This window comes from Pseudophryne corroboree, chromosome 5 (assembly GCF_028390025.1).
Source record: "Pseudophryne corroboree isolate aPseCor3 chromosome 5, aPseCor3.hap2, whole genome shotgun sequence".
NCBI lineage: Eukaryota > Metazoa > Chordata > Amphibia > Anura > Myobatrachidae > Pseudophryne > Pseudophryne corroboree.
The window spans coordinates 656224184-656237917 of NC_086448.1; the positions used below are offsets into that span (position 1 = coordinate 656224184).

A 13734-nucleotide genomic window follows, 5' to 3' on the forward strand; every position below is an offset into this window, starting at 1 on the left:
CAAACACACAGTTTTGCCTGGGAGATAAGGCGAAGTCAGTGTGTTGTGTGGTAGATGACCAGGGATCATCTACATTGATAAAAATATAAATTGTGTTACGGTGGATCTTTGCTTTGCGTACACGTGTCCCTAACAAAAGACTTGTGTACGCAATCCAAAGGCGGACGCACGCAGCGTACATTACGCAACGGAGCGTCCGGTTACGCCCACGTAGCTCAAGTCACGATAAGTTGATTTTTAACGCAACGCGATAAGTAACGCAAAGCGGTAAATAGCGCCACAGGCGATAAATAACGCAAGTCTATTTTTGGAAATCCAAAATTTAAATTAACAGATCCTGCTCCTAATTGGTAACACAGCTGGGCTAAAGAAAAATTTCTGCGCAGAAATAGAAATAGAAGCAAAAGTGTACATGTGATGAGTGAGTGTTTTTGTATTACATAAGTTTATATAACTTAAAGGTTGAACCACAAGAAAAGTCGAGTACTCGTGAGGTACACGCGTGTAAGTGACGTGCACGGTGGCTAGGGAGGCATCCTTGGTTAAACATAATATTTGAGCATTAGAGTATAGCGGACCAGTATAGAACAAGACCAGGAGGTCAGACCAGGAGGTCGTACAGAACAAGACCAGGAGGTCATAACAGACCAGGAGGTCCAGGTACAGTTAACAGGGAAGTCCGCTATACAGTTCAGAGGCACAACACCGAGAAGGGTTGGTGCAAGACCCATATAGGCCGTACAAGCTCTGGCTGAAGGAATTCGCAGTCGTAAGTTTCGATTCCATTGGTCTTTCCGTACACAAGCTTAGTTGTTTGTGTACTGAACGACTGGACCGCACGTAATTGTGTACAGTAGTTAGTAATCTGACCTAGTACCATTAGAGTAAAGGGGTCACAAACGCTATCTGTACACTCTAACGTGATTTGTGTAATTTTTTTTATTTTAAGGGAAGTTCGCTGGTCACTCAGGAACTATCTAACAACCCCACCTTTACTGGAAAGAGTAAGTGTTCTGCGGATAACCCTCGCATGTTCCAGTAAACAGAAGGTTTTTATAGGTGCCCTGTGTCGAGTACGCCAGCACCATATCGGTGTGATCAGGTCGTATTGGTCGGCGTGGGCGAGTGAGTGGGGTACTCGGTAAACCGCCACCGTCGGCCTATTGTGAACAATCTGGTTTTCTGTAAGGGTTCGCTGAAGACCTTGATATAGAGATCAGAGGTAGAGTAAGCAACGCCTGCAGAGTTATGGGGGCCAGTTGTTCAGGTAGGGGGCGATCAACCTCGGTTCGGGTTGATTCAGTGGTCCGACCAATTGGGTCGGCCAGGTATATCATGTGTGAAAAATATGGAAGTCACACAGAGGTTTTATGTGATGAATGGGAGAGAATGACGGTACAAGACCGGGAGAAATTCCCAAGAATAGGTAGCTTCAGCCCAGAGGTGTTACAAAATTTAAGGAGGAGGATATGTCTCATAAAATCAACAAAGAGACAAATCAAACATTATGATTATTTGCAGTTATGGCAACAGGAAAGTGAATTACAAAGAGATTTAATTGACTTTTCCGACTCTTATCTTGAGAGGAGAGACATGGCAACAGGGAGGGTTGTGGTTGCGGAGAGAAGCACAAGGTTGAACAATAAAAACGCTCTTAGCAACTGTAGTATAGATTATAAGAATAAGTGTAATAAATGTAACAATGATTATTGTAATGTTGTTGAATGTACAACTATTAACCTATGCAAGTTGCACCCCATGTCAAACTTCCCTCAGGAATACAAACAAGAAAGTGAGCCCAGAACAATGTCGGCACCTCTTCCAGAAGCCATCCTACAAGACATCCAGGTGGACACGATCAAATCGGTAAAGGCAATAATCAAACCCCCTAACGGAGGGTCAGGTGAGGTCGTGTCCACAGGTACGTACAATGTTTTATATCACGCACCAACAGATGAACCACATATTGTAAAACCAACACCAGATGATGTAGCTGAGTTCGACCCGGTCAGGGTGATTGCAGTCCCCAATGGGAAGACTGACGATCAGGGAATCATTCCCGTCAAGGACAGTGCAATGCGCTGTCTTTGGTCCCGGACCGAATTGGGATCAATTATGTCTGAATTCCCTGATCCTAGGAAAGATCTAGTAGCCTGCAAAAAAATTTATTAAAGAACTAGGAAACTCCACAGAACCCACCAACAAAGATTGGCGGATAGTGCTGAGGGTATGTTTGCCCTCCAGTGTTGACCCTGCGAAATTTATTGCTGATTGTAAATTAGACACGGAGGTACCTTGGACGGAGGAACACAATCAGGAATGTATTAAGCAGATCAACCGACAATTGGAAGTACATTTCCCAGCCATTGTCGAGTGGAACAAAATTTTCTCCATAAGACAAAACGAAAGGGAAAGTACTTCCAATTATTTCCACCGGGCATTGCAGGACCTGACTAGGTATACGGGTATAGAAAACATTGAAACAAGCACACCGCACAGAGAAGCAGCAGTATATGTGCTAATGAATGGTTTAAAGGATGAATTAAGTACAAGGGTACAGACCACCAACCCAGACTGGAAAGATATCTCGGTGGACGCATTAAGGGAGGTCATCATTAGTCATGATCAGAACATCACCAGATACAGAGAGTCGCTAAGTAACAAATAGCAACAAGTATACAGGCCCTAACCACAAGACCAACTCAACAAAAGCCCCACACCACTGCGAAAAATTCAAATATGAAAGTCTGTTATAACTGCCAGGAGGAAGGTCATTATGCAAGAGATTGCAGGTCTAGAAGCACACACAAGGTACATGCACCCCCTAGACAACAACATAACCAGAATATCCAAGGAAGCAGGGAGGTACAGGGAAAGCGGTTGATGGCACTGAACATCCAAGCACTAGAGGATGCATCAAGTCGACCGGAACCCCAGGCCCCTAGCACATGGAGAAAGCCAAGGGTTTGTTACCATTGTAGAAGAGAAGGGCATTATGCCAGCAACTGTAATAACCCACATAAAGTTAGACCCCCTAGACCAAGAAATGAGCAAAATTAAAACACACACAATTATAATCAGGGATCACATAGGCAGGGAAGGTGATCATTAAGACTGACGGTAAGCCTGAGGTAACGGTTAATAAATTGGGAGGTCATTCACTGAAGACACAGGAATGACCAGGTGAAACGTTGTAAATGTATTTGTGAAGAAAAATGTTTTTCTCTCTCTCTCTCTACCCCCATCTTTGACGATTATTGGTAAGAATTCACACATTGCATATCCACTTGGTCCTTGCAGAAGTCTACCAAACCCCAGCATGACCTATCCGCCACAATGTATTTCTGGCCAGATACAGACAGTGGAGTAATGCAGGTGCTGGTGGGGAGGGACTGCTCAAGGAGACCATTAGACACGTAGATATGACAGCCTAATAAGTCTGACAATGTTTTTCTAATGCTAACAATGTTTTCTTAATGTTGACAATGTTTAAAAATGCTTTGTTTCTCTTCTCTTATTGATGGTTATTGTCGAGTTATGTAATGAATATATGCACATGAATTGTTCTCTACCTCTTTTGTTTTTTATTTTCTCTCTCTTCTCACTCATGTTTTCATGGTTTAAAGATGGTATGTCACCCCTCAGTTGGACCAATGGTAATGCCAGATTTTTGCTCCTTACAGAAAGATCGCTGATGGGGAAGGAATATTGCATCACCAGAATGTTCGTTTGGAAGACTGAGAGACAGCACCTTTGAGAGGACAGCAGAACAAGAAGAACAAGACGAGAGAACTTATTATCGTAACAAGTTCTCTCCCCCCTCAAATTGTTTTCTTATACCCCCTTTACAAAATTCTTCTTTTCTCCTCCTGTAAGATGGACTTGCCCCAAGAGACTGTGATATGGATTTTCCCGTTAACCATGATGTTGACCAGAGCAGTCTGTTTCGGTGAGAGTACCAGTGAGGTCGAGAAAGGATCCAGAAAGGTCCTGATGACTGAGACGGAGGTGTAAATTTCCAATAGCAACCCAATCACCAAGCAAAGGCGAGTACCGGGCACGATCTAACAACCTTGTTATTTGCAAACGTTTTGACGGATTGTTAGCTGAAGAAAACTGTATCTGTAGGCTCTGTAACAATGTCATTGAAGATGGGTGCATTAAGAAATGCCAATCCAGTTTTAATATCCATATGGACCGGCATCCATTGAGTGACTATCACTCCTTAGTGGGTAACGTATTAAACAAAACAGATTGTTGGGTATGCTCTCAAGTACCTCAGGGTCATAGCAAATCAGGGCTAGTACCATTTCCTTTAACGATAGGGGAGGTACTTGAGCTAAAGGGTGGGAGACCGGTGGACCGGAGGTTTAATATCTCCAGCCCTCCTAGTTTGAAGCTCCACCAATACCACGTGGATAGGTCCCTATTATGTTTTAACATCTCCAATCCCAGAAAGCCGGGAAATTGGGAAGTATCATGGAGTAACCACACCATGACCTTTTCACATAGAGCAGATAGAATGCCTACAGATACAGAGCTTGTACGCCACATAGCCAGTAGAGGAAAATCTTTCCGGTATAGATACACCTTAGGAAATAGGATTACTAGAGTTGGAGAAGTATCACCAGGATACTGTGCACATATCGTACAACCTGATACGTGCATTAAGCAGATGGAAGAATTAGGGCTAGGAGATTTCACCTGGAAGGTGTGTAATATGGTAATGTCTTTCTCCGTCCCATATGTTCTCCCCGATGATGCATATTTCATATGCGGGAGAAAGGCGTACAAGTGGCTTGCCCCAAACTCTGAAGGATTGTGTTATATTGGAAGAGTATTGCCTGAAGTGGTGACTGTAGCACATGATAAAGTGAAGGACATACACCGTGGTGCCCAAGCTCCTTATACTCACACTCATTACGAGCACCTCGTTAAAAGACAACTGTCAGAAAGGTTAGAGCATCCGGCCTCTGATCTGATCCATGAATCCACCGGGATTCAGGTTCTGGTGGCGTTAGATTTCACTCGCACCGCTCGAGGAGTGATGAATTATAGATACATTTCCGCACTCGCCAATTTGTTAGATAATATCACTGAAATGTATGATGACACGTTTAGATACACTGGAAGAGAACTTCAAGCTTATAAAACAGAACTGGTACAGCATAGAATGGTTCTTAATTACCTCACAGCAGTGACAGGCGGATATTGTGTTACATTAGCAACACAGTACGGCGTGAAGTGTTGCACGTATATCACGAATAGCACCGAGGATCCGGTAGAGGTCATAGACCAAAAGATGGACGATATTCTCCAATTAAAGTGGGAATTTCGTCGAAAACACAATCTCACTCTTGCTGCTGTAGGTAATGAGCTGACTGGTTGGGTGTCATGGTTGAACCCGCGAAATTGGTTCTCTGGTTTAGGAGACTGGGCTCAAGGAGTCATAATGGATGTTGGGAAGTTTCTACTAGGTATCTTAGGTGTCGTTATATCGATTGGATTGATATTTAGATGCGGGCAGGCTTTAATGAGGTGCAAACAAAGTACCAGAGTGATGAGTTTGAGGAGTGAGGAAACTGTAATTAACCTGGATTTGATTTACGACCCAACGATAGAAACAATGATGTGATGAAAATGCGATTTCTACGGTCCGTTTCTTTCACCTGTTTTTCTGGTTTTTCTCCAAGATAACAAGACCCCCTTGGACGAGGAAGTTGATGAGACGCTATACAGACAACGGATAGACCAAAGAAGAAGTTTTGACCACTTGAGATATGGACACTTGATGAACTTTGCCATGGATCCCCAGTTTCCCTAGAATTCTTAAAATTACGCTAGCCCAACATTTTTTTTGTAAATCTAATGGCATTGACAAAGCTTATTGCTCACGCTTAATGAGCAAAACAGCGCAAAGAAGACGACTTTCAACTGATACCGAACAAAACTTCAACTGACAGATGTACATTAACCTGACATAGAATACCACCGCATTTACCGTAATTATGTCTTTTCTTCATTTCTACAACCCTCAGGTAATGACACACATAGTATAGGGAATACAGGCACAGATATCAGCAATCACATATTCCCCCATTCATGTATCATCAACTAAAATGTGCTCCCCATTTTGTTCAAAATCCGAAAAGAGCTCGGTAAAGTTTGACAGCCCATCCACAGACCTGTACCACGGGATAAGAAGGAATTCAAATGTATACTTCGCAATACCTCGAAGCTTGATTTACAACACGTACGGCACGATGATACATGACCCCCCAAACATGGACTCATACACACATGCTTCTGCTATCTCACTAGGTCATACCCTCTTCCCACCTACTCCTCTCTCCTCCCTTACCCAACCATGGAAATGAATTAACCCCTGACATATATTTTTCTCCTTTTGAAATGTTTTCAGGAAGTGGCAGTTATTATTGACTGCCAAAGGGTGGACTGTCAAAGTCAGAAAAATATCTCTATGCACACTACCATATTTGCACCTCACACAGGTCCGTGCTGCGCATGCGTACGCTCTCCCGTACGTGCGCATACTCACAGTCGCGGGCACCCGCAGGCGCATGGTATGCGTATTTACGGTAGAGTTTATGCGATCATAGCGTGCGACTCAATCATTACATATTTTCACTAATAATGTATTTTGTAGATCATGGTCCCTTTGATAGATTCTGGAAGTTTGGTTAATATAGAATGTTCATGAACAGAGGAATCCCTCTTTGTTTGATACGAAGGGTCAGATAGGAGTAATACAGTGGTGTTTAGTATCCATCGGAAGAATATTTAATTAGAAATATTCCGGTGTTGGTTTGAAGCAGATCAATCGCTCGTGCGAATAGTTATGGACATAAGAAGTTTATGAACATTTACTTTATTTGCACTTTATTACCCATGCGGCGGGAAACCCAGTTTCCCTCCCACCTGAGCAGTTGGAAATAGTCACAGCCCACCTGTATGAATCAACCTATGACCTTTTGTTATAATGCGAAGCCGAATTCCTGTGTCCAATGAACAATGAGATTGTAGGGACCATTGAATTGTATTGTGTGTGGGGCATAAATAGCAGGCCGACCATATCCAACTTCACTCTCTTCAACGGTTCTCATTGCTGATAATCGGGAGCTGGATATCGAGGCGCATGCGATCGTTTCCCCTTGTGCGTAAGTTTTCTCCGTAATCATATTTTCTTACTGTGAGCCATTTCTCTCTCTCTCCCTCTCTTCTCTTTCTCTCGTATTTTCCCTTGATTAGACTTGAATTGTATTGTATTGTATTTCCTGTGTAGTTATCTGGTTAGTTGGTTTATGTTATATTGTAGTGTATCATTTGTACTGTGCTTCTTTTTGCAAGTATAATAGTCATAATACATATAATAGGCTTTGGACCCTAAACCCAGGTATCTGTGTATTTCTTATAGTGTTAAGTATTCTCTGAGCGTCGGTGACGCTCAAACAGCTTTGTAGTTAATCAGGTTACACCAGGTTGCACTTACACCCTGTCTCTACACTAAGGTATACTGTGTATCTCATTGTTAAAGGTATAGATATAAAGGTTTAACGTTGTGAGCGTCTGCGCTGCTGGTGATCTTCTTGTGGTCTCGAGCGTCCGCTACGTCATAGCGAAACATTACGTTAGTCAGCGGCCAATAGCGTGCCTGCCTGTGATCTCTGGGCCGTGAGCGAACGCGACGCTTGAGCGTCTCGCCTACGGCTGAGCGATCGTTACGCAACTTGCGTACCCTTACGGTACTTCTTACGTAGCTAGCGTACAGTGTTCTTAGACCTCATAAAGGGTTATATACACGATAAATATTTAGCTTTATCAGTATGAAAGACTATCCATCATCCAACAAGCTACAATACGCAGCACATCTACTGGCTGACCTCTGTATTACTGTAACTATATGAGTATATAGAATCTTGATAGTAATCTGTGACAATTAGTTAAAGTCCCCTGCTATAGGCCCTCTTGATGCAGTAACCCTGTTAATCGCCCCAGTTATAGTGGAAACCATCATGGTCTGATTAGGTAGAATAGATGGGGAGAGGGCTAGGTTTTCCATATGTGGATAGATAGATAGATGGATAGATAACTTGGATGGCACTCTAGTCCAGATGCAGTAGAAAAACTTAGACCACCACCATGGGCATGTGTCAACATTTCAGGGCACAAACCCTTTTATCAAGACGTGACTATCAAAATGACATACATTATATAGATTCATCTTGTGCTCACCCATACAACGTTGCGGCTCCTGACGGAAATCCAATGATGTTATTGTGTGAGCTGAAGCACAATAACTGCAGGGGACATGGCCAAATATTGTTTTGAGAAAAAGACACATTTTAATGGGAAAAGTCACCCAGAAACACAATTAGCGTTACCAAGTAACACCACAGCATGGCGTGACTAGAAGGACTGTTTAATCTGCAGGGAGGCTAGATGTCCGTGGACACATCTGTATATGCCTGTTACCATGGTGGGGGTACACATGGTGTTTGGCTACGCCCAATGGAGTTGCCCAAGACTCCAGCACATCAGCGCACACAAAGATATGATCGGGTCTCCGCTGAGAGCTGTGGTGGAGCACAAGGTGATCTATATAATGTATGTCATTGTGATATTCAGGTGTCTTGATAAAAGGGTTTGTACCCTGAAACGCTGACACACACCCATGGTGTTGTTCTGAGTTTTTCTTCTGCATCTGGAGTACCATCCAAGTTAGATGTATATATGTATCATCATTAAAGGAAAGGCACTGGGCAAGATGCCAGAAGATGGATGTGAGTGCTGGACATAAACAACAGTTTTGAGGTGGATGCATTGCTGATGTTCGTGGATTTCTTGTACTGTACATGTGTCAAGTTGAACTGCACGTGCAGAAATTTTTATTACTGACAGCGGTCGCCGTGAGCATTTGGAGGCAGAGTGATTGACAGTAAGCATCTGTGGAAGATAACAGGGAGTGGGGACTCAAACGCAGGTGTGTCGGGACCATTTTGGGTACGTGTCTCTGTCAGGGACAGCAGCAGGAGGAGGAGGGTCAAAGAGGACAACTGTACCAGACCTCAAGAATCAGAGGGGCCCTAAGCATATGCTGAGCTGTCTTGTACAAATAAGGCAGAGAGCTGTAGGTGGTGACCACAGCCTCAGAGTGACAGGAGCCTCTCACACACAGTGACTATCTTCCGGGTCCTGCTCTGTTGCAGGTGTGGTATAACAGATAGACGGTGTCTAGTTAGACAGTCAATAGATAGACACCACGTTAGACAGTCAAAAGGTCGACAGGGCGAAAAGGTCGACAAGAAAAAAGTAGACAATACAAAGGGTCAATGGGGTCAAAAGGCAGAAAGGGTCAAAAGGTCGACATGAAATTGGTCGACATAAAAAAAAGGTAGACAGCATTTTTTTTGCATTTTTGGGGTTTGTGTGGATAGTTTTGTTATCTGGGACCCCCAATTGTAGAAAGGACTTCCCTCGCAGAGCTCACTTCGGGCTCGAGCTTGCCACAAGGTTTATAACCAACTCTATGCCGACATGGATAGATAAGGTATGAAAAAGTCCAAATACATGTAAAAAAAAAAAAAAAAAAACACCTGTGTCCACCTTTTTTATGTCAACCATTTTTATGTCTACCTTTTGACCATGTCGACCTAATGTCTGTCTAAACCATGTTAAACACTAACTATCATCCGGATACCCTCTGTTGCAGGCAGTTACGAGATATGGCAGCAGCTCCACTGGCCAGGATTCCCGTGCCCTGCACCAGCCTCTTCTGATAGGGTCTCCTGTGCAGTATTCGGATCTGAGGAATGCAGCACTGGTGGGTCTCTCCCTTGGGTAAAAGTGGATCTAGGGTTGCCACCTCATCCTTTTAATTCTGGACACATTAATTACCCAGGTTCTGTGGCTCATTAAAACCAGGTGAAATGGAGTCTTGGAGTCAGCCAGCCACAGAACCTGTGTAATTAAAATGTGTTCAGAATTAAAGGGATGAGGTGGAAACCCTAAGTGGATCAGTGTGGGAACACATGGCTTCGGGATGGGTTGGGGGAGCCGGGAATGCAGCATGGAGTCATTAGCGAGAGATTGTGGGTTTTATGGGAGGAAGGAGAGAGGGAGACACAGAATGTGGTGTGTGGGGGGGATGATGGAGATATATATATATTAATTAACAGTTACTTATATAGCGCAAATTCCGTTGCCCTTTAAATATGTGTGTGTGTGTGTGTGTGTGTGTGTGTGTGTGTGTGTGTGTGTGTATGTATGTATGTATATATATATATATATATATATATAATCTGAGGTGGCCCCAAAGAAATCACTGTACGGTGCCCCAAGATTTCGGTTACCGACCCTGGTCTCTGTATGCTGTGTCTTCATACACAGTTGTAAACGAAAGATGTGCATTGTTGCATGTAAACAACAGATTAGAGACTCTGCCAGTGGTGGTCCCTGTACAAACCCCTGTGGCTGTGACATCTGCATATTTTCCCAGAACCGCTACATACATGTTTAGAGCCACGACAGGATCTGCGCCCACCTCTGGCTATATCGCTCTGCGCCCACCTCTGGCTGTATCGCTCTGCGCCCACCTCTGGCTGTATCGCTCTGCGCCCACCTCTGGCTGTATCGCTCTGCGCCCACCTCTGGCTGGATGAGCCATCTGCTGGCTGTATCACATAGGTATTGCCATTCACAGTGTTCAGGTTCTGGCATTTAGAGATGCTACATAAAATGGAAACCAGATTCTAATTTAAGATCTGACACAGCTTGTATACAGGAGCTCGTATATGATAGTTCCATCATATTCTTTCCATTGGGGATTACAACAGCACTGTCAGCACATTTATCCAGTGGTTCTGAATGGGAAACTTGTACTGCTAAAGAACCATAAACTGTAGCCATAGAGTACAGACTGGTTACTACATACAGTAGGTCTTTGTTAGGTTTCCAGGGAATGTTGCAGTTTAAATTTCTGATTTGTATTACAGGTTGAGTCTCCCTTATCCATAATGCTTGGGACCAGAGGTATTTTGGATATGGGATTTTTCCGTATTTTGGAATAATTGCCTACCATAATGAGATATCATGGTGATGGGACCTAAATCTAAGCACAGAATGCATTTATGTTTCATATACACCATATACACACACAGCCTGAAGGTAATTTTAGCCAATATTTTTTATAACTTTGTGCATTAAACAAAGTGTGTCTACATTCACAAAATTCATTTATGTTTCATATACAACTTATACACAGTCTGAAGGTCATTTAATACAATATTTTTAATAACTTTGTGTATTAAGCAAAGTTTGTGTACATTGAGCCATCAAAAAACAAAGATTTCACTATCTCACTCTCACTCAAAAAAGTCCGTATTTCGGAATATTCCGTATTTCGGAATATTTGGATATGGGATACTCAACCTGTATTACTGTTTTTGTGAAGTAATATTGATTTTTGATCAAACCAGACAGATTGTACATATTGATTATTTTGTTCTTATACTGTGTAATATAGTTTTATTTATTCCTTTCTGATAACTTTATTTGTTCTAGGATTCAGGAAATTCTTAAATTTTTTTTTTTTTAAATGGCAGTGTGGAAGAGACAAACCCAGAAACCACAGACAAATCATCTCAGGCACTGTGGCTGCCTTGGCTGCAAAATGCCTCAAAGCAAAAAGGGTACCATGTAACCATATGACTACAATACAGTCTCATTAACAGGAAAGATTGAGAACTAGTTATATATTGGGCGGTATCCAATTAGCCGTGGTAATTTACAGCAGCTAATTGACTCGTCCGGGGGCAATCCTATTAGAACCTGATGCCGGCACTTATTACGGATTTGGCTTTGCCTGCCAAATCGCCGATAAGTAAGCATTTTTTTCAGCGATCTCGGCCATGAAAACACATAGGTCCGCAGCTTTTAGCACATTTTAGGTGTTTTCATGCGAAAAAGGGTAATTTTTCTCGTAAAAAAATGGGCTAAACTGGACAGCCTGATAAAGACAATCGGGCAAAAATTTTGAAAAAAGCCTGTTAGTTTTTCGTTGTTTTTTTTTTGTGAGAAAGATTACCTTGGTTAATAGGCAAAACCCTTGTTTTGGAAAGTAACACAAAGGTTAACAATAATGTGTACATAAGTTACAGTATAGCTATGTTATGTAGGGCAGAATACCAAATTGCAGCTTTCTCACCTTTGCTGTCAGTTTCATCTGCAGGAAACCCCAATCTCTGTTTTCCAAAATTTGGCCCCAAAGGCTTGAATGGGCCCCTGCGTGCTTTTTCACTCTTCTTACTTGTAAACAACAATGTTGAGGACATGGATTCAGAGGAAGAGTCAACAGTATAATCTCCCATTGTATCAATGCTGCTTCCAGTCAGCCAGTTAAAAGAATTTCTGCCACCTAATTGTGTAGAAAGTAATAATAAAATATTAGGTATATACAGTAGTTGCTCTATAGAAAAGGAGATATATGGTAGACTTACCATAGTTAAAGCTCTTTCTGCGAGGTACACTGGGTTCCACAGGGAATACATCGGGGTGAAGAGTTAGATCTTGATCCGAGGCACCAACAGGCTAAAGCTTTGACTGTTCCCAGGATGCCTTGCACCGCCTCCTCTATAACCCTTACTCTGGACACTGGAGCTCAGTTTCGTTAACCAGTCCAATGCAGTAGCAAGTAAAAGAGACGGCAGATGTTAGTCACATAGAACCACATTCTCACAACAGGAGAAGGGACCAGCGGCTAATGCCATACAAACCCAAAGAAGCTAGGTGCGTCAGGGTGGGCGCCATGTGGAATCCAGTGTACCTCGCAGAAAGAGATTTAACAATGGTAAGTCTACCATAAATCTCCTTTTCTGCAGCGGAGTACACTGTGTTCCACAGGGAATACATCAGGGATGTCCTAAAGCAGTTCCTTATGGGAGGGGATGCACCGTAGCGGGCACAAGAACCCGGCGTCCAAAGGAAGCATCCTGGGAGGCGGAAGTATCAAAAGCAGAGGACCTAATGAACGTGTTCACTGAGGACCACATAGCCGCCTTGCACAATTGTTCATGCGGACGCGCCTCGGCGGGCCGCCCAAGAAGGTCCAACCGACTGAGTAGAATGGCTTTAATAGCAGCAGGAGCCAGAAGATCAGCCTGTGCAAATGCTTGTGCAATCACCATTGTAATCTGGCCAATGTTTGCCTATTCGCAGGCCATCCACGTTTGCGAAAACACAAAAAGAACAAAAAGGGTATCCGATCTCCTGAGAGAGGCAGTCCTCTCCACGTAAATGTGGAGAGCCTGTACCACATCCAAATTCCACTCTTTGGAGGACAAACCAGAAGAGATAAAAGCCGAAACCACAATCTCCTGGTTAAGATGGAAAGATGACACCACCTTAGGTAAATAACCGGGGCGAGTTCTAAGAACTACATGGTCACGGTGAAAAATCAGAAAGGGTGAACGACAGGACAAAACACCTAAGTCAGACACCCTCCTAGCAGAGGCAATAGCCAGCAGAAACACGACCTTAAGCGTAAGATATTTAAGGTCCACAGACGCAAGAGGTTCAAATGGAGACTCTTGTAGGGCATTCAATACAACAGACTGATCCCATGGAGCCACAGGAGGGACATAGGGAGGCTGAATCCGTAAAACACCCTGAGTGAAAGTATGAACGTCATGAATAGACGCAATGTTTCTCTGAAACCAC

General features: G+C 43.1%; 1 protein-coding gene across 1 annotated transcript in view; it reads right to left on the bottom strand.

Annotated features, from left to right (window-relative positions):
- The window catches only part of PRKDC (protein kinase, DNA-activated, catalytic subunit), an 836940-nt gene that overhangs the window by 230654 nt on the left and 592552 nt on the right, over nt 1-13734 (bottom strand). The window contains exon 59 of the mRNA XM_063923695.1: nt 12224-12433. Coding sequence (XP_063779765.1) covers nt 12224-12433 — 210 coding nt within the window. The remainder of the gene's footprint in view (nt 1-12223; nt 12434-13734) is intronic.